The 22,087-nt window shown below is 43.6% G+C and overlaps 1 protein-coding gene across 1 annotated transcript in view; it reads right to left on the reverse strand.

The window, feature by feature from the left end:
- The window catches only part of Spata16 (spermatogenesis associated 16), a 293,053-nt gene that overhangs the window by 11,127 nt on the left and 259,839 nt on the right, over window positions 1–22,087 (reverse strand). The window contains exon 10 of the mRNA XM_048452627.3: window positions 19,055–19,138. Within this exon, the coding sequence (XP_048308584.3) occupies window positions 19,055–19,138 (84 nt within the window). The remainder of the gene's footprint in view (window positions 1–19,054; window positions 19,139–22,087) is intronic.

Raw genomic sequence — 22,087 nt, forward strand, 5'->3', positions numbered from 1 at the left:
TGTCTCACTATAGCCCAAGCTGGCCTTGAACTCACAATCCTCCTGCCTCAGCCTTCTTAGGGTTTTGATTACAGTCATGCTTAGTTTACATGTGTGTGTGTGTGTGTGTGTATGTGTATGTGATTATATGTAAGTATGTTTAGATATGTGGTTTTAAAATTTTTTTCTCATTTTGAACTTGTATTTTCATTTATTTAATAAACCTTCCATAGGGAAAACAAAACGATTTTAATTTTGATGAAGTCTAATTTGTTGATTAGATTGTGATCAAAGCTTTGTGTCAAGTTAAGGAGATTTTTGTTTAGAGTAGTGCTGCTCTTATGATTCTTCCCCATAAATGTGCTCAAGCTCCCACTCCATTTGCTGAAAATATTATAGTCTGCATATTGAATTAACTTTGCACTTACATTAAAGAAGTTGAAATATTTTTAAATTGCAAAGGATGATTTTCCTTTATTCCTTTAGAAAAGATTTGCTTCATTATTTGTGAATCCATATGTGTGTGTCTGTGTGAGTGTGTATGCACTTGAGTGCATGTGGCCCTGGTGCCCAGAGGGTATCAGATCTCCTGAAAGTGGCCCCAAAGGGAGTGGCACTTTTAGGAGGCGTGGCCTTGTCGGAGGAAGTGAGTCACTGTGGGGGTGGACTTTGGGATCTCTTTGCTCAGGATAGGGCCCAGTGAGTGACTTCCTGCTGCACACAAGGTGTAGCACTTCCAACTCCAGCGTGAACGCAATGGGTGAGCCACCCTAGTTAAATGTCTTCTTTACAAGAGTTGCCATGGTCATGGCGTCTCTTCACAGCAATAAAAACCCTACCTAAGGCACAGGTGGTCTTTAGCCAGTTGGTGTGCATGCTGGGAACCTGAGTCCCCTTTAGGAGCAGCCATAACTGCTTCAAGAAGTGCTCATAACTGCAGAGCCCTGTCTCCAATTTTCCTCCTTTATTCTCTAGCAAAATCTGTTCCCATTGTCTTTGTCTAAAATATTCTTGTATGTATCAAACTTGTTTCTGAGATTTTAATAGAAATTGTATTCAGCATGTGTATCCGTGTCCAGAGGTCGATGTGAACCCCGTTCGCTTCTGCCATTCGCTGACACAGCGTCTCTCTTCACTCATCTAGATCTTTGGTTCCTTTCATTGTTATTTTGTGGTTTTTGAAGTAACACACTAATTCTACAAAATGATGCATTTCATTATGTAATTTTCATACTGCTTTGTAAGTTTGGTGAATACGTCCTGTAAATGTTTTCTTAGATTCACTGGAAACATCTACTCTGAGCAATTGTTAATGCTCTGTTTCTCCTGATTGCTGCCGGTACAAATGCAAATGAGCTTTGTTCGTGGATCTTCGCTTACAACATTGCTGAACTTACATTATTTTAAACAATGTATGTGCACGGCATGCTATGGGATTTTCTACGCAGACAATCATGTCGTTTATGAATAGGGACAGTTTTCTTCCTGTACATCCTGCACATCCTGCACACTCTCTCTTTCCCATCTTACTGCAGTGGCTGGCATTTCCAGCTCTGTGTTGGGTAAGAGTGATAAGTAGTGACATCTTTGCCTCGCTCCTGATCTGAAGGGAAACAATTCATTTTGAAGTGTGTTGTTAGCTGTAAAATCTTTACGGATGTTCTTTAACAATTCAATGAAACAACTTCTATTTCTAATTTTCCAAATATTATTTTATGTATGGCATCTGATTTGACCTTTTTTGCATAAATTGAAATGATCATGTGATTTTCTTTTTTTATGTATGTGTGTGTGTGTGTGTATGTGTGTCTGGCATGCATGTATGTACTGGGCAAGCATATATGTACATGTATGTACACACATGTGGAAGCACAGGTTTATGTAGGAATGGTCTTCAATTGACTTTCCACATTACAGAAGCCCAGAGCTCCAGGCAATGACTAGTCTCCCCCTCTCCAAGGCAGCTATCTTACAGGTAGGCTGGTATGTCCTCCCAGAATTTACAAGGGTCCCCGTGATCGAAAGTCCAGTTCTCATGCTTGGGGACTAACAGGTAATCAACAAGCTATGTCCCCCATAAAAAAACGTGATTTTCTTTTTGTAGTCTGTTAATATGACAGAGCAGAGTGATTTTTAAAATAGTCACCTTTGCATCTGTGAAGCAAGAACACCTTTTAATTAATATAGTACTTTTATATTTTTCCAAATTTTATTTACTAATATTTTAAAGGTTTCTTCATCTAGATTTACAAGGGGTGTCGGTTTTCAGGTTAGAAAATACCCGAAGAGTTCGTGTCTAGTTTAGTGATAGCATAAGGCCAGGTTTGCTACAAAAATTGGCAAATGCCTACTTCTCTTATCTCTGAAGAAAAAACCCCCACACTATTGAATTGGTGTTAATTCCTCTAAATATAGCTACAGTAACTGTTCACTAAAATCAGATTTGCCTAAGGCTTTTTGTTTCAGGGAATTTGTCATTAAAGGTCATTTGGACTATATTAGGCAAGGTATGGGTTCTTGGTTTTTTAGAATTGGTACATTTTATCTGCATATCTATTTACTTGGAGTAATTTCCTATTATTCTTCTAATGTTTACTGCATTTATAGGAATTTCATTTTATTTGTGTTGGTGATTTGTGTCTTATTTTTCTTTGTCAGTTTTGCAAAATGATTAAAATCTTTTATGAGCAAAACATACATTTATTGAGTGCATACACCATGCCCATTCAATCACTTCTCACTCGGGTAGATATTGGAACTTTATGTCTTAGGTGGTTGAACGACTTGACCAAGGTTAAGCAATAGAGTCCAGACAGGGAGGACTTGGGCTTAGGCTTCATTCTTCCTGCCTCAGATACCACCGATCCTTCAATATGTGTTCTCTGAAAGGGACAGCTGGTTATTCGGTTGTTTAACCCTTGGCTTGCTGATGTGTCATTCTCTCCCCTTCTTTATTTTGATCACTGAAGAGTTTTTATTGCTTGGCAGGCATCAGCCGGTTCCATGAAATGTAATTTCTTACAATGAGGTGATTTCTTACAATGAGGTGATGCACATTGCATGAGTAGAGATTTACAATGTGCCTTAAAGAAACAAGAATCTGGGCTAGCAGAAGCATCTCTGAGGGATGACCCATGTGCACTGCCAACTCCTTCTCCCCTACAGGTTTAATGAGGGCACTGGCCAGAATTCAGCTCAGGTGGCAAAGGCATTGACAACCTATCAGAAGAAGTGATTTCAGCTTTATTGGTCTGTTCAGAGGCCAGCTTTTGGTTGCATTGATTTCCCAGTTTTCTGTTTTCAATTTCATTGATTTGTCATCTTATCTTTATTATAGTCTTTGTGTTGCTGCTTTGCGTTTCTTCTGTCTTATTTTCTAGGGTTTTCAAATGAACCTTTGATGAATTTGCAAGTTTCCGTCTTCAGATGCGTGCATTTGGCATTTCACATTTTTCTCTTGGTGCTGTTTTAGCTGTATTCCATGAATTTTGATCTCTTGTGTTTTCATTCATATTCAGTCAAACGTACAATCTCTATTTTCTTTAGAACTTACTTCCTCATGCACAGACTATTGGAGCATTTGGGGATTTCCCCATTATTTTTCTGTGATTGATTTCCAGCTTGAATCCACTACACAGAGAAACACATTCTTTATGATATTCAGATCTTAAGATTTTGTGATTGTCTATTTTGGTACATGTTCCATGGACTGTTGAAAAGGATGGGCACTCTTGTCTTAGTGGGAGGCTAGGTCTATAAATACTAACTGTTAGATCCTGTTGTTTTATGGTACTGTTAAATCATTCCATATCCTAGCTGATTTTACATTTGTTTAGTTAAGAAAATTTCCTAAATATGACTGTGGCCATGCCTGTCTTCCTTGTCTTCCTATCAGCTTTGCTCCTTATATCTTGGTGGCCCGAGTATTAGCACAAGTGTGCTTATGACTCTGTTGTTAATGAAGCAAGTATTTTATCATTATAAGATGGCTTTCTCCGTCTCTAGTAATTTTCTCTGAGAATAGCAACCAATTATTTATTATTATTATTATTATTGTTGTTGTTTGTTTGTTTGTTTTGATATGGCTGGCTCCAGACTTGCTATATAGCCCAGGCTGGTATCAAACTCATGATTCTCCTGTTTCAGTCTCTGGAGCGCTAGGATTACAGATGGGCATACTATTCCCAGCCCCTCTTCACCTTCTTTCCTCTTCCTAATGTTTGTATGATGTATCTGCCTCCATCTTTTGATTAATTGTCTGTGCTATGTATGCCGTGAGTTCATTGACAGCGGTGTTAGCCAGTTTCTATGAGAGCTGCTCACTTGTCTGGGGCCTGTGGTGAGGCAGCATTTTATTGCCAAGGGGCAAAACTGGAGGAGGAAGGGGCTAAGAGCCCGATATCTCACTCAAGATGGTGTTCTGAATGACCAGACCACCTAGTACTCCATACTTCCTAAAGGTATCACTGTAGGTAGGGTGTGTGTGTGTGTGTGTGTGTGTGTGTGTGTGTGTGTGTGTGTATGACACACCTTTAATCTCAGCACAGGCAGATAAATCTTTGTGAGTTCCAGGTCAGCCAGGGCTACATAGTGAGACCCTGTTTCAAAAACATGCACCCCCAATAAAGATTCCATTATTTATCAAGAGTAACCAGGCTAGGGATCATATGGACCAATGGGAAACTTTCTAGAGCCAAACTAGTACATTATATGGTTGGGCCATATTTTATTGCCAATTTCAACAATCTCTGCCTTTTAATTGGTGCTTTTAGGCCATTTAAATCATTTAAATTAATATATCAATTGATATATATGTTAGAGGCAAACATACTGTGTTAATCAGGGTTCTGGAGAGGAACAGAAGTGGTAGGATAAATATATAACACAGGGGCATTTGTTACATTGGCTTACACAGAATCAGCTGAGCCATCCAGCAGTTGCTGTGCCTCATTGCCGAGGCTGAGGACCCAGTAGCTATTCAGTCCGCGAGGCAGTGAAGGCCCGAGGGCCACCAAGAGTCCTGATCTGAAGCCGACATAGGTAACCAGAAGAAACTGGGTTCTGACTTTTATAGCAGCAGAGGAAGGCAGCAGTAGCAGGTGGTGTTAGCTGCAGTGGCGGCCATAGAGCAGATCCACTCAACGGGGTAGACAACCTTGCCAGCGGGACACAGAAGCGGTGAGGCGAAAAGTCAAAGCTTTCCCTCGCATGTACCTAACGCCACTGGAAGGTGGTGCCCGCATTTGGGGCAGGCACCCGCTGCAAACAGTGCCCCAAGCAAGCAGGTCCCTCCCAGGAGTGGAGAGAACGGCGGCCCTGGCCTTGCACCGTACTGAGGCAGGCACTGCTGGCTGCCCAGTGACTTGATCGCACACCCATAGTACCATCGCACGCACCGTTTTATTTTTCCTTTGGCTTTGTTTCTCTTTTCCCTTCCTGGAAGCATTTAAATTCCACTTGACAGATCACTGGGAGTGTTTTTGGTTTAGTTTTTTCTTCGTTGCATTTGCTTTAATATCTCTTTATCTCTCCCAACTTACAATACACTTATCTTAAGTATTTCCTTCAATACAACTAGAACCGTATTATACGTTGTGATTATTTTTGATCCCACCATTAAATACAAAAAGGAAAGAAAATTTATTGTTTTGTGATCATAGTTTTGCTTGCTGCACTTTTCTTTTTTCCCTTCAATTTAATTACATCTTTTTCACTTAGAGAATTCTTTCAGGCATTCTTTTAGGTAGGTCTTTGATTGACAACTTCTATGGGTTCTTCATCTGGGTGGTCTCCTTCTCATCCTGAGTGGTATTCCACCGGATATTGCTCTGTGCCTAGAAAATACTTTCCTTCCAACAGCTTAGAAGCAGTGTACCAGTTTTGTCTGGCCTCTCAGCTTTTTTCTGGAAAAGCTGCTGGCAGTTGAATTGGCTGTTTTATTTGGTTTTATATTGCTCCCCTCATTCCCTGTTATAATGCACCAAACCTCTAAATCAGCAGTTCTCAACCTGTGGGTCGTAGCCTCTTAGAAATCACTTATCAGATGTCCTGCATATCATATCTTTTACATTCTTAACAGTAGCAAAATTACAGTTAGGAAGTAGCAATGAGAATAATTTTGTAGTTGGGCGCTAAGGGAACTCCTTCAGCCAATAGCCTTTAAGATACCTGCCCACTTGGGTTGGTCTCATATAAAAGCTGTAAAGCTCCCCTGGTTGCTGGATTTGGTTCCTGTTTCCTGTTTGTGCAGGAGACTGCGATCTGTGAGTCTACCCTTAAATAAATAACCTTTTATTATACTCAGTTCTGAGCTAGTGTGGGATTGCTTTAGAGTGTCTGTCTTCAGTTGGGTCCGCACCGCATGAGGAACTGTATTAAAGAGTTCCAGCGTTAGGAAGGTTGAGAACCACTGCCATAAATCTTGTCTTTAGATGTCAGGAGATTGACATAACATGGTGCAAATGTCTTTGGATTTACTTTTATTCTTTAAGTAAAACAGAACAAGCAGATTGATACAGTTTCTCAGTTTTTCTGATGCAAAGAGAAATATTAAAAAGAAAACTTAGGATAAATATGCAATCACCCACCCCATAAACTCAAGTAACCTAAAGGAAAATCGATGTTGTCTCAGCCAGGAAAGATCTTCACCTCTGACTATACTTCCATACCCTAAGCCGTGTCCTTTTCTTCCTGTGCCACTGGGCTTTGGGGAGAGCAGCTTTTCCTATAGACAGCCCCCCCTCCCGCCGCCGCCTTGGTTCCTCTTTCTCATGGGTGTATTTCTCAACATGTCAGGCAAAACCAGAAACCAGATCTTGCAACCATGAGTGCACATTTCCTCCATCTGTGCTACTTGGCCGACTCTGTATTTGATTGTGATGTTGCACATCACATTGAGTTCTTCTCCCCCCTCCCTGTGAGGTCCTCTGTCCATGCAGGACTTCCGTTGGCACATCAGTAGATATCTCAGTGGGGAGAAAGGTCAACCGTGGTCTCCTCATCTTTGGCTGCCACAACGGTGAAGGAGTGAAGGGCATGGGAGCCCACTAGCACTAGACTAGAGATATCGGATCACATGGAGCTGGAGATACAGAAGGTTGAGTCATCTGATTTGGATGCCTGGAAGAGTAGCATGTGTTCTTACCTGCCGAGCCATCTCTTTAGTCTGTCCTGTTATTTTCAAAAATGATAAAGAATAGCAAATCTTACTATATAAAATTCATGCAACAGAATACCGGAGTAGTACTCTTTAGTTCAAAATACAGTAGACACATGCTCTCCTCTGCTGCTCCCACATCAATATCACAATGAATTCTGAACAGAGGCACTTTGACAAACTTTTGCATAGAGTTAATTACTTCCTTGTACTAGCTGCGAGTGAGTCAGGCAGGGAGAGCTGAGAAAGTGAAGGAGGTAAACAATATGCTGCTTCATGGCCAGACTCAAGGCTTTTGTGTCAGGATGGCCAAGTCTAGAGAGGCTGCAACAATACGTGCTTATGAAATTTTGCTGCCTTGGAAATCCCGAGCAATCTTAGAATGCTAATTCAGACTCACCAGAGAGCAGGCTTCAGAGGACAACTCAGAGCAACAGTCGTCAGCACAAGAATGTCCAGACTTTTTGAAGTCACGCTCTAGAAGTTCTGAAGTTACAGGAAAAGGGAAAATGGTAAACTTTGAAAGCAATAGTAAATACAGTATGTCCATGAAGAGAGACAGGAAAATAGGGCAATCGGTGAAGACTTGTGGGTGTTGGGGTTTGGGACAGGCCAGGCAGCTGCTGAAGCGCATGCGGGTAAACGTTGAGATGGACAACAAGCCGTGATCTCAAGCCTTTCTTCACAATAGCCTTACCATCCACTCAGCCAAGGCAAGAATCAAAGCTGCTCTCATTGGCTGCTTTTGGAGAATTGGAACTCAGAGTAGGCAATGTTCTTTGATGCCCTAGGCAGTTGTGTTTATCTTAGCATAAATGTTTCAGCCTGAGATGAGGAGCAGGACTTTGCTCCTCAAGTCTGGTTCCTCATCAAACCATGCAGTACAGACTTGGGATTATTTCCTGGTGAATTTTACAATGCTCTTTTCCTCATCCTTCATAGAAACACAATGACAGCTGTGTCATGCGGTTGTTGCAATCATTAGATATTACACCTCTATCGAATGTGTGGTATAGCACGAGATCAATCCTTAGATGTTACAACGCTATCGAATGTTGGTATAGCATGAGCTCCATCCTTAGACGTTACAGCGCTATCACGTGTGTGGTATAACACGAGGTCAATAATCTTCCCTGCTAATATTTATTATCATCAGTATTAACTTTATTTTCTGCAATAAATTTTGCGAACCTTTTCTGACTGATTATAGTCGTTAACCCAAGATACACTTCAGTCAGCCTAAGATGGTCAGTTGGATAGGAGTATTTTGCTAGGTCCACCTGAGTGACGGCAGGCTGGCTGTGATGTCACCTAGAATTCTGTTAGAAATGGCTGCACCTCTGGGTTTGAGCTCCTTAGATGAGGGACACATGAGGATTAGACTTCTGCTGCAAAAATGTCCTGTCAAGTAGTCAAAGTTTTAGAAGGCACCATCTTCAGCCAATCAAGGGAGCTTCACAGGTTTGGAGGCAAAGCTGAGCTTTGGTAGGAAATGAGGTACAAAATAGTGCTGCCAGGAATGGTGTGAGAAAAGGCCATTGTTGGGATCTAGACCGTCTCTTATAGGCTCAGGTGCTGTGTTACACAGAGAGGGTAAAGTCTTCAGGGGTGGGGCAGAGTGTGCAGAAGTTAAGGGCATTAGGAGTGTGCCCTTGAAGGGAGATTGGAGCCCTAACCTCTTCCGGTCTTTCCTGGCTTTGCCTTCTCTTTCCAGCTACCGCCAGGTGAACAGATAGCCTCCGCGGTGCTGCACGGTGATCGACAAGCAACAGAGCGGAGCATCCGTGGACTAAGACCTCTGACATTGCAAGCCTAAACAAAGCTTCTATGTTTTGTAGCGTCGTGGAGAGCGGACCAAAGCAACAAACTAACTCTACACTTTGTCCCTACCGACAAGGGGAGAGTCACTGACTTCAGCGACAGCCAGGTTTCACCATCTGCAGCTGAGCACTGGTCTGTGATGGCAGCTGGTAAGAACCAAGGCTTCCGGATTTCCTCAGTATAGTCACGGTGTCTTTGTCCAAAAGTGTGGCTTCTGATGGCAACCATGAGCTTCTGTAAGGCTTCAGTGCCTGGAAACCTGTAGACATAGAATCTGCTGATTTCAAATTGTAGCGATTCATCCTTCAGAGTATTTGGCCTTGTCTCTTCCTGCTTGTCCCTGCCTTTCCCAGCACAGCTACTGACAAGAGCGTGGAGACTTCCCGCACGGCCTGCACGAGGCTGTGGACAGAACTGCTTAGCTGTGCTCAGAGCTCACACCAGAGTCGAATATGGATATGCTAATGAGGACAGACATACCCAGGCAGTTGCAAGATTCACAGTCAAATTGTAAAAAAATCTGCGGAAATGCTTTAAAGGGCAAGACACACAGGGAGAGCCTGATTGCAGGCCTAACTGCTCTGTGAATGAACGGCACCGCCGCTGAGTCTCGGAAAAGACGAGAACATTCACAAAACTCGCGCATTAGTCAGCCCAGCAGACTGGCGGATGAGAGATGTTGCTGCGTGGGTGATCTCTCCCCGAGGAGCCCTGCGAGGATTCAGGATTGAATGCTGGTGCAGCAGTAAATAAAAGGCTGCAGTTTACATGTTTTTGCTCCTCAGCCAGTTGCCCCTGCCCCACCTCCCAATCTGTATTCAGGCACCTCTGCTCTGCCTGCGCCAATGCAACAGAACTGAGTTGCTGGGTCACCTAGCCCATCACAAGCTCGTCTTCAAAGGACCAGCGAGTATACCTCTGAATGCCATTTCTGGGATGACAATGGCTGATGTGAAAGTGAAGGCTTTGAGATGAAAAGGAATATAAAAATGCAAATCATTTGGAGTACCTTCGTATGGATATTTCGAGGACATGCATGCACTCTGTTTGCTGGATTCATTGAAGTTCACTGCATTTTGTAATACTACATGAATTTGAAAGTGTCTTCCCACTTCAAAACTGCTTCTCATGAAAGCTCACAGGTCTCAGGTTATAGCTGAGGAAACTTCTCTCATTGCTTCTGAAATATCAAAGTGTATTTCCCTCATCGAGCCTCAGATGAGTGACCCAGAAACAGAAGAGTAAAATAGTGTGTTATAGCAGGCTAAATTCTGATCTCATTGGGACATTCGGCTTTGTATGCACTGAGAGAACAACTTCTCCTGCTGCACTGTTTACCTCTTGGGTTTATAGTGAGAAGAAATCAGATGTGCCAACTTAATATCAAGCTTTTTTTTTCATATCTCCTCCTATTTCTCTGGTTAGGCCCCTTCATAAAACCTCAGTGGAGGGGCTGGAGAGATAGCTCAGTGGTTAGTGTCACATACTGCCCATATCAGATGACTCCCAACCCCAGCCCCAGGGGAACCTGATGACCTTTGCTGGCCTCTGTGGGCACCTCTGTTCATGTGCATAGACCCACACAGAGACACGTATATCTCCATAATTAAAAATAAAACCCTAAAAAAGCATCCAACTTCATCAGACTTAAGGATTCAGTGGTAACTAACAAAACTGCAGGACCTAAAAGTGTAAAAATGTGTGAGGGGGCGGACATATTGGGGTTCTCAGAAGGTGGTGACTTGCAGTTCAGTGTCTCATAACAGAAAACTACACATCAAAGGAGGAGGAGCCTATACAAAAGTCAATTAATTAGCTAATTATCTTATTTAGTGTGTTTATTGGTTGTGTAAATACGTGCTGTAGTAAGCACGAGGGGAGTTTTGGTCCTTGAATTCTATTTCATTTGAGACACTATCTCTGGTTTTTGCCACTGCTTGTCAGGCCGAAGGACCTCCAGGGCTTTTCCTGTGACCACCTACCATGTCTTCTTAAGATCACTGGAATTATAGCTATGTGCTACAGTGTCCAAACTATGTAGGCTTTGGGAATTTGAACTCAGATCTCCATGCTTGTTTAGATAGCAGTTTACCCACTGAACCCTATCTCCAGCCCAAAAGTCAATTAACTGTAATGATAGACTAAACCAAAAACTTCATAGTGGCTTCTTTAGCTTAGATTGAAAGAATCTGAGAACTGAAGACCCTTGGCCAGATTCCTCTTTGTTTAGTGGCTACCCTGACCCCACACCTGGCCTCACATGTGAACGTGGACACAGTGTTGAGCACATTGTTGGAGGCCTGCAATCACTCAGAGCTCTTCAGGTGTCACGTGTCCTGGGTTTCCATCACGTGTCACGTGTCCTGGGTTTCCATCACAGGTTTCAGAAGTCCAAGTCAGCTCAAGCCATGGTTTGTGTTACTTACTGGTCATGTGAGTTTGGGTAACCTGCTGGTTCCTCTATTTAATGAATTATACTTTTTACCCAGTGAAGATTAATGAGTTGGTATGCATAATGCTCCATAAGAACTCAGTAAATTGTTTATTTTTTGATTTTGGCGATTTGGCTTTCAAGAGATCTATTTATTCAAATCTGGGGAAGGGTTTAGACTTTTCTAGCCCATATTCTTATTCTATGGGTAAGGAAACCGAGACTGAGAGAAAGAAAGTTGCCTCTTGCCCTAATTTGTGATAGGTCTGGTTTGTCTCCAAATTGTTTGTTAGTTCAGGATGTGTGATAGGCAGTCTTCATTTTCAACTTGACTGCTTAGGAGACACAGCTCTGGGTATATCTGGGAGGGCTCTCCAGGGAGGATTAACTGAGGAGAATCACTCTGAGTGTGGGTCGCACTACTCTAGGGAACTGGGTCCTGGACCGAGCAAAAAGGCAGGCAGGACACCAGCGTACCTCTCTCAGTCTCTGACTGTGGACACAGTGTGTCTAACCACCCATACTTCTGCCGCCATCCTTCCCCTCCAGGATGGTTGGTACTCTCAGATCGTCAGACAAAATAAATCCCACCCCTTAACGTGCTCCAGTCCCAGCTTCCAGAGGAGCAACACAGGCAGCAATTGTGTTTCTTTTGTGCACTGGTCTCTCTTTAAATACCATTGCCTTCTGAGGAGAAGATGAAAGCTCGCCTTGTTCCCACCTGAACTTGAGGCTTGGGATTCCCTTTCCTCTCCTGGATCGCTGTAATAACCTTTCCTGGGATGGTGGTTTGCATAAGAATGGCTTCCACAGACTACTATTTGATTCCTATTTGGTAGAGTTGATTGAGAAGGATTAGGCGGTGTGGCCTTGTGGGAGGTGTGTCTGCCTCTGTCTGCCCCCTACTGGTGGATAAGCGTGTTAGCCCTCAGGCGTAGCACCAGCACCAATGCCTGCTGCCAGTCTCCCTGCCAGGAAGGCTATGGACTCAGCCTCTGAAACTGTTAGCACCCCCATAAACTCTTTCTTCTGTAAGCTGCCTTGGCCCTGGTGCTCATCACTGCGCTCAGAAAGCGACTACGATGCCTTGCGAGTCCTTTGCTCCTTCAGCCTGCTCTCCTGGCAGCTTTCAAATGTGTTTGCTTTTAATAAAGCGCTCTATCTTCTTTCACACCGTTTCTCAGTAGTCGATTTATTACGCAGGATTTACCATAGCTGATCACTGATAACTGGGAGCGCACACCCCATCCACCTTAGTGTCTCACGCTTGCTGCTTCCCGTACTAAAACGAGTTCTGTCCACGATAGGCACGATTTTCTTCTGTATTTGACACCTTCCATTTTCCTATCATACCCCACCATGTTGCCCTATAACATATTCTATAGTTTTAGGTGATTTATTGCCTGCTTAAGTAGGCTGCAGATAGTAAGAGGGCACTGATTTTTCAGGAATGAGTCTCGAAGATCCAGGACGATGTCTGAGAGAATGGAAACCAAGGGGATATTTTGCTCTTCACTTGAATGAGGAAGGTGTCAGAGAGATTTTAGCGGGATGTTCGAAACAATGTTCCTCCCCAGGCAGTGCTGTTACAGAATCAGAGTGAGCAAAGTGTGATGGTCTTAACCACACCGTAGATGGGACATTCCGACATAAGAAAATCCCCGCTCTTTTTAAAATGTAACTTGCCCAGTTTTGTATTTGCATCACTAAACCAGCAATAATGTAGCTTAATCTTGACATAGTTACTGGAAATAACTACTTTACAGAGTCAGTCTCAAACCACCATCACTCCCCTGGGACTCTGTGAAGAATGTGTTTGAATTCAGGGAGTGGGGGCCAACACGGTTGTTTCTGGGGAACCAGAGGAGACAAAGCACAGCCAGGAGCTCAGTGCTCAGGAGTCAGGGAGCAGCATAGCAGCGTGGTGAGTTTGTCTGGTTGTTGTTGTTGTTGTTGTTTTTTATAGACCTATAACAACGTGGAGCCCAGGAAACTGTGAGGCAATGGGGATTCTGACAGACCCTTTAACTGTGCAGAATGAGCCGCTTCTGCCATAATTCTGCTGCTTCAGATGAAAATTTCAAGTGTTTTCATTAGGTACAACAGCTGTCTCTATTCCAGATAACAGATCTCAGAGGTGGCGAGGCTGATAGGAACTTCCAGTGAGCTCACTGCACAGTGCAGCTTGTTCAACTAGGGCTTTTTTTTAATTATTTTTTTTTTCCTGCACACACAAATTAACTCTGTAGCAGTAAAAGGAAATTACTTACTTGCTACTGGAATTGTCTGAGAGTGATGCCATCATCCTCTGGAGAGGCGCATTAGCCAAATTAAAAGCCCTTGGGAAGAATTTGGCACCCTGCTCTTTCCCGTTCGCATCTTCCTAAAGATCTCTCAGGGGCTTCTATTTAGAAAGCCACAGCCATTGCTGGGGCTTTTGATTTGGAAAGACTGGCTGCTTACCAGCCAGTCTTTCTAGATGCCCGCCCGCTGGTTGGGTGTGTAGTGAGGGGGCCTGGACTTCACTGTCTGCCTGACTCCTGTGTGCTTGAAGGTATGCTTTCCAGCCCAGGATACAGAGTCCCTCCGCTGCTGTGCCTCGTCTCTGAGATGCTCACCATCATCTCCTTGGTAGTGAAATCTGTTCTTCCTACCATTTATGTCTAGGCTGGCCTGTGACTGTTTCCTTCAGCACAGTATGGCAGACGGTGATGTAGAAAGACAGTTACTCTTAAAGACCGAATGCATTCACTTCCTTCTCTTAGACTGTTCTCTTGGCACCAAGTTAAATGCCATCTTGAAGACCATTTCACACAGGAGACCTATGTGCAGGCAACTGTCTCCGTGGACCAGTGTGAGCTGTGAGGACGTGAGACAGCCTTCTTGGAACCTTCACAAACCTATGTGCACATGCTGTAAGGTTGAATTAGGTGGGAGAACTGCCATAGAGTCTGATCAGTGTATTGGTCTGAGAGACAATAGTTTTTTGTTTTTGCTTTTTAATTCGCTGTACTTAGGGTTGTTTGTTACACAGCACAGACAGCTGATGTAGGAACAAAGTAAGAAACAACAGGCTAGGCATGCCCATGAACACAGGCACCATGAGAGTAGCTCATGGCCAAGTGCAAGAAGCATTTTCTTTTCTTTTTTTAAAATTTATTTATTTTTATTTTATGTACATTGGTATTTTTCTATGGGTGTTAGGTCCTCTGGAACTGGAATTAAAGACAGTTGTAAGCTGCCATGTGGGTACTGGGAAGTGAACTCCGATCCTCTGGAAGATCAAACAGTGCTTTTAACCACTTAGCCATCTCTCCAGCCCCAATACTCATTCTTGTATTAGAATCTGCACGAAGCATTTTCAAAAGACACAGAAAGATGTTATCTCTCTTTCCCCTTTCTGGCCTGGCCCTAGGGTTTACTCATTGGGGTGTGGCTCTGTGAATACTTGGATTTGTCATTGTAAATATTTACATTTACAGAGGATGCACATATTTCTGGGAGGTGTACTGTTGGAAACTTGATGCAGCTAGACAGCTTTGACTGAGTCATTACCGTGGCCAGGTTGACCCAGACCACATGTAAATGAACGGCAGGGCTGTGACAATGGACTTCACTACAGAAACGGGTGCTGTGCTGGATGCGATCTGCAGCGTGTGGCCTGCTGATCCCTGTTCTAAAGCTATTGGTATAGCCAGGGGAAACTGCTGGTGATGCTGCTGACTCTTCAGTATTGAGTTTCCTTCCCTCCAGCTCGAATTCTCTCTGCGAGTCCTTGCTCTCCTGCGCAGGTTTCTCTTCGGCAGTATGAAGTGTGCCCTTCACAATTCCCTTTTCTCTTTATATGGTCTCCCTTAGCAGTGCCAGCCACACAGATGATTGCATGACTATTACCTGGCCAAGGGTCTAGAAACTTACACCTCTGGAGTAAGGCGTGACTGACACCTCCTTCCTTCTTGTCTTCCCCCTTTCTCCTATCCCTTGTCACCTTCATTCAGTGTTTATCAAGAACATGAGGCTCCATATTTCTCGTGGGCAACTCGACAGCACCCAGGGTCAGTGCACTCCATTCTACACGTGTATTCTCTTTACTCGAAGCCCACTTCTTATGGCAGTTGTGACAGGAGGGTTCATTCTCTGCACACCCCGTCTCTGCTTTGCCAGCTGTTAGTCTGTGTCAACAGGAGACGCTCGCCCACTCCTGCCTCTCTGCCTTCCATTTGCTGCTGTTTTCCTGTGAGCACCTCTTCAGAAAAACCATCCCCAGTACAGAAACACACGCCATTTCTGAGGCTAGTTTTTCCAGAAGCTACAGAATTCCTCCAAGTTCATTGAGCCCCCTCGTCACTTCACTTATCTGTGGCTTAGCGGATCCTCCTCAAAGTTCTGTGTCCAACCCTTCTTGACCCCCCTTCTCCTTCAGACATCCAGGAGTGACAGAGCGGCACCTTAACAGATTTCTAATGAAAACTTCTCAGAATTCGTCTCTGCAACTCTTCTCTTGAATCTCCAGCTCAAGGGGATGGTACTGATTTTCTTTATTTTCTCCCTTACCTTGTCCGTTTCTTAATTAACAAATTCATAGTTATTCTTTTAAAAATTGCATTTCTCTCTCTCTCCCTCTGCACTCTCTCGTACCCCACTCCACCTGCCTCTGCACACACATGTACCATGACATGTGTGCGCAATCGCCTCTGCACACACATGTACCATGACACACGTGTGCAACCGCCTCTGCACACACATGTACAATGACATGTGTGTGCACCCGCCTCTGTGCACACACGTACCATGACACATGTGTGCAACCGCCTCTGCACACACATGTACCATGACATGTGTGTGCACCCACCTCTGTGCACACACGTACCATGACACATGTGTGCAACTGCCTCTGCACACACATGTACCATGACATGCATGTGGTGTTCACAGGAGTCAGTTCTCCTTTTCCACCATGCAACTCCCTGAAATTGAACTCAGGCTGTCAGCCTGGGCAGCAAGTGCCTTTACCTCTTCTATTAAATTCTCACTCAGCTCCCTGGTGTGGCGTCTCCTTCTTGCGCAGTTTACGTTCTTAGCCAAAAGCTTCCCATGTGACAGGTTCTTTCCTTGGTAAAAGGCCTCAGAAGGCCTCTCTCTAGCCCCGCCTCTTTGCTCAAGCAACCATCTTGGTACCATTCTTTATTTTTCTTTATGTTGAGGGTTTTGCTTGCAGATATGCTTGCTGTGATGCTTTGAATAAGAATGGTTCTCAGAAGCTCAAATATTTGAATACTTAGTACTCAGTTGGTAGAATTGTTTGGGAAGAATTAGGAGGTATGGCTTTGTGGGAGGAGGTATGTCTCTGGGGTGTAATAGTTAGGGCTATCTAGAATAACAGAACTTATAGAATGACTCATAATATAGCTATATATAATGTATAATACACAGATATGAAAAAGGGATTTATTAGAATGATTTACAGGCTATGCCCAGCTAATCCAACAATGACTGGCTGTGAATGGAAAGTCCAAGAATCCTGTAGTCACTCAGACCATGAGGCTGGATGTCTCACTTTGTCTCCCTAGAATTCCAAAGAGGTAGGTGCGATGCCAGTGAAGGAATGGACTTGCTAGTGGGGTAGGAAGAAGCAGGAACAGCGCCAAAGTTTCCTTTGCTCATGTCCTTATATAGGCTTCCAGCAGAAGATGTGGCCAAGATTAGATCTGGGTTAAACATCTGGATTAAAGGTGTGTCTTCCTACTGCAAAGATCCAGATTAGAAGTAGATCTCCCTACTTCACATTAAGCAGGAATCCTCCCAGGTGAGGTGTGTCCTTTGGTTTTGGGTTATAGTTAACTCCAGAAGTAATCAAGTTGATAGCTAAGAATAGCCACCACACTGGGGGCAGACTGAGGTTTCGAAAGACTCCTGCCATTCTGAGTACGTGCTCGCTGCTTCCTGTCTGTGGATCAGGATGTGAGCTCTCAGCTGCTGTCCCAGCCCATGCCTTCCTGTCTGCTGCCATGTTCCCGACTGTCAGGTGGTTGAATGCGAATGGCCCTATATTGGCTCATATGTCTGAATACTTATTCACTAGTTAGTGGAACTGTTTGGAAAGAATTAAATTTACAGTGTGGCCTTGCTGGAGGTGTGCCACTGGGGTTGGGCCTTGAGGTTTCAAAAGCCCTTGACAGGCTGAGTCGGTCTCTCTCTGTCCACCTGCAGATCAGCATCATGGCTTCCTGCCTGCCACCATGCTTTCTGTCATGGTGATCATGGACTAACCCTCTGAAACTGTAAGTGAGCCCCCGAAACAAATACTCCTGATTTCTCTGTATTCTTGGCGCATGTTTTTCACCCTGTTTGGAAAATTTGTGTGTATGTGTGTGTAGGCATGTGGTGGTCAGGGGACAACCTTGGGTACCATTCTTCAGGTGCCAGCACAGATTTGGGAGGCAGACAGGGCCCTTCAGTGATTTGAGGCTCACAAAGTAAGCTAGACTGGACAGTCTCGGAGTCCCAGGGACCTGCCTGTCTCCACCTCTCCTCCCCCGGGTAACAAGTGTTCACCACCACAAAGGGCTGGGTTTTTTGTTTGTTTGTTTGTCTCTAATGTGAGATCTGGGAGTTGTCCTGCCCACATACTCAAGCCCTTTACCAAGTAAGGTATTCCCTACCTTCCAAATTTCTCCTTCACCTGGGTAGTGACCATTAATTTTTGAATGTTCTAAAAATACCGCAATCATAAAGCTGGTCTCCTGATCTCTGATCTCCCAGGCCAGGCCATTCTCATTTGTTGCTACAAGTTATAAAAGCATGTTGTTCACAGCCATTCATATAGTCGAACTGTTCCTGCCCAGCAAGGTAGCCCTGATACTCAAACATCTATGAATTCTGTGGATTTTGTTTCTCATGTATATTTTCAGAGTTTCAAGTTGATTTCAGAGCACAGGTCTCCTCAGATTCAGATTCCATCCGAGAGTCCCTCCCGGATGGATTGACTGATGCCTTCTTTGTTTCGTTCCTTTTGTTTCCTGATCTCAGGCTCCACAGCGGGATGGGAGAAGAATGAATGGGAAGTAGAGCAATCAGAAGGTATTACCCAGGAGAAAGCTGGAGGTAAGCATTGCCAACTCTTCCAGACAGTTCTACAGTGTCACACAAGTCTCTCAGGACCTGGGGACAACCCGTGAATGCTGTCCTGATCATCAGTGACGAAACCTTATCCCAAAAGTATCCCCTACCAAAGTGCAAGATCATGGAGCCGGAGCCAGGATGTGTTTCCCAAGTGATTGACAGATAAACAAACAAACAAAAATAAAAACAAAGACAAAGACAAAAAAGCAGTTAAAAAATCAGTGAAAATTCCAAGGAAAAGGATTTCAAAATACCATTACAAATAAGGAAGAAGCAGATGGTTTAAATTGAAAATGAAAAGGATCGTGGTCAGGAAGGCTGGAGGGCATGAGGACCACAGTGCGTGCTGACAAGTTAAACAAATCTGTCGCTGGTTTTGCTTGCATTTCTAGTTCTTTCCAGTGCATTCACTTCACAGAGAAGGCAGACCAAAAGCCACCCCAGGGACTGCTTTCCTCTCTTGTTTATCTCCTAAGCAGACTTGACCCAATGTGGACATTTTCTCTGAGGAAAGGATGCATTTTTCCTTCGGCTCAGAGTTTTACCTTTTGGATTGTATTCCACACACGCTCTTTGTCACTCTTTCTTCCTTCAAGGGTGTCCATGGCGTCTGCCATTAGCGACTGCAGCTGTGATACCAAGATAAGAATTATCAGCATGGAATTCACACGGAAGTAACTTCTCTAAACACACAGATTAAAACCTAATTAAAAAATCATTTGTACGCTGATCATTTTATTGCTCATATTCCCCACGATGAATACCATCACCTCGATGCTGCTTCAGTCATAACTGAGCATTGCTGTACACATAAAATATCGAAACAATGGAAAGATTCTTCCTCCAAATTTGTAGGAAGCATCTAGGGTTTAATGTAGTAAGTGCTGATGTTTTGCTAAAGCAGATTTGGACTGTAAAGGGTGACGGCAGCAGTTAATTCTCTCAGGAAACGCCATGTAGTACATGAATGTGTTTCAGTGTTTTCTCCTGAGGCTAATGTATCATAATTCTCGGCATCATGAAAAAGCTCTCCGGAGGACGGTACTAAAGCTGCACTGTTTCATTGCCTCTTAAAAGACTCTTGTTCATTTAAACTCTTTTACTGTTGTTAAAAAATTTGAAATAACTAATTTTCTTCTTCTTCTTTTTTAAAGGTCCCTTTGAAACGGCACACTTTGCCTACAACAATAAAAGCCATTTGCTATATTCCAACTGAAAATAATATGATGGGCTGGGACTGGCAGTGCATGCCTGCCGTCCTAGAACTTGGTAGGTGGAGGCAGGAGAATTGTGAGCTCAAGATCAGCCTTGGGTAGTAGAGAGTTTCCAGCATGGTCTATGTGAGACTGCATCTCAGAAGAAACAGACAAAGTCAGTATAGTCACAGCAATGGGGAGGCTGAGGCAGGAGGATCCCAAGTTCAAAGCTCCACTGAGCCAGAAACTAGTAACAAATTCTATCACGTGGTGCATGTGTGGGCTGGGTCAGAACATGTGAGACTGAAGGCTAACCATTAGATGGCTTCTGGTGCCGTAGGGTTTCATCAGCAAGGCGGCGAGCAGAGTCACTCATGAGGCTTCTGTTGAGCCACCGCTGTCCCCATGGTGCCCTACAAGGTCAGGTTGGGATTTACTTTTTAAGGTTAACCCATACTTGGAAAACTGGAAAGTAAAATCTATTGCATAATGTGACGAAACCTTCTACAATACAGACTGTTCAAATGTCGGGGCTGTAACCGCACATCTGTTTGATAGTGTCGGTCTATCATCTATCAATATGTCTGCCCATCTATCTTTCTAAATTTTGGGAGTGTATACAATATAAAATCATCCCATGAAATACCATTTTCTAAAGCATAAGCTACTGCAAAAATTATACATACGTTAGGAAGGCATTTCAGTGATGTTGGTTTTGAGCCCTTTGTGCATATTTTGAAATATAGGCATTTCTTGGGGGAGGAAACCCCAAAGGGGTGTGGCTCAAGAGACTTACAAGCAGAGAATTCCTCTGGAGTTTTCTTACTTATGTCTTGAATATGCGTTTTAGGAAGACAGGGTCAAGATTTTCCATTCCAAATTAACATTTCTTTTGCTTCTCTTATCTTACAGGCACATTAATCATCTAAAATTGGTTATAATATGCCCTTTGAAAGCATCACACTTAGCACACTGTTGAATGCCTCATGAATGGCAGGATGAACACAGCGCCTTTTAAAAGCCATTCTTCTGCACACCGCCATGATGGGTCAGACAGGATTAGCACGTTTTGACTTACAGATTCCGTGAACAGCAGGCTTATTTCATGGGGTTCATCTTTAGAATGCATTGCGTTATCACTGGGCTTGGCAGACTGTTTGACAACATTACTCTGAATATCAGCATTTATTTAACAAACTTTAAAAAAAGTCTAGATAAATATATAAATGCTAGAAGCTCATTTCTTGGTTACGTCTGTAAAAGCTCAAAGAGGGAGGGTTCCTTTAGTTATCTGGAAATTACAGGTAATCAGTTTGGGATGGTCTCATCCTTGTGCTGTGAATTCAATTCAAGTCTATAATTAGTTTTAGCTACTCTCAATTAAAGCTTCAAAGGAAAGAGCCCTTCCCTAGGACACGTTAGGCTCTCCAGACCTCTCCTTGAATGGGCAGCACACTGTTCAATAATTACTTTTCAAATGAGGTGGTATGATTTCTAATATTAATTATGAGTATAAAACACACATCTGTTTGAAGATTGTTTCTAAGCTGTTTCTTTAAGTAGTTTTTGACTTGGTCTGTGCGAGAATAAAATGTCTGGTTTCCTGAATGTATTTAGTTAAAAAAAATACACACACACAACACACACACGCGCGCGCGCGCGCGCGCGCGCGCACACACACACACACACACACACACACACACACACACACTTTTCTCTCAAACTTTTCCTGAGTCTATCACTGTGTATGGTAATGCTGCAGGAGACCTACACTTAGGGACATTTTGTAGGGTGGTGTTTTTATATAGATAAGTGCTTTGCTCTCCTGCCTCTTCTACGGAAGAGGACCATACAAGATCATCTTGGGGTTTTAGAGACCATTGATTAGAATTTCATCTGGGGTGGAGAGATGGCTCAGTTGCTAAAGTGCTTCATCCCACAAGCATGAGAACTTGAACTTGATCATTAGAAGCCATGTCAAAGAAAAGAAACAGCTTGGCCTGGTAAACAGTGTTTGTCATCTCAGAGCTGGGAAAGTGGAAGCAGGTGTCTCCCTGGGGCTCCATGGCTAGGCCAGGCTAGCCTACTTGGTGAGCTCTGGACTTGTGAGCAATCCTGTGTAAAAACAAATGGTGGCAGGTGCCTGAGCAAAGGCAAGACGGCTAAGCTTGTCCTCTGGCCTCTGCATGCACACGCATACACATGCACACACACATGTACCCATACTTTCATTTTAATTGAAGCAAAAAGCTTTATATGTAAATTGAATAATTAGCCCTTTCCTATGCTTTTACACATTACAACGTTCTTGCTATATAGAAAGGGAGAAAGGGAAAGAAAGAAACAAAGGGAGAAAGAAAGAGGAAAGGGAGGGGGAGGCAG

The sequence above is a fragment of the Myodes glareolus genome, chromosome 20 (genome assembly GCF_982192425.1).
Source record: "Myodes glareolus chromosome 20, mMyoGla1.1, whole genome shotgun sequence".
NCBI classification, from domain to species: Eukaryota; Metazoa; Chordata; class Mammalia; order Rodentia; family Cricetidae; genus Myodes; species Myodes glareolus.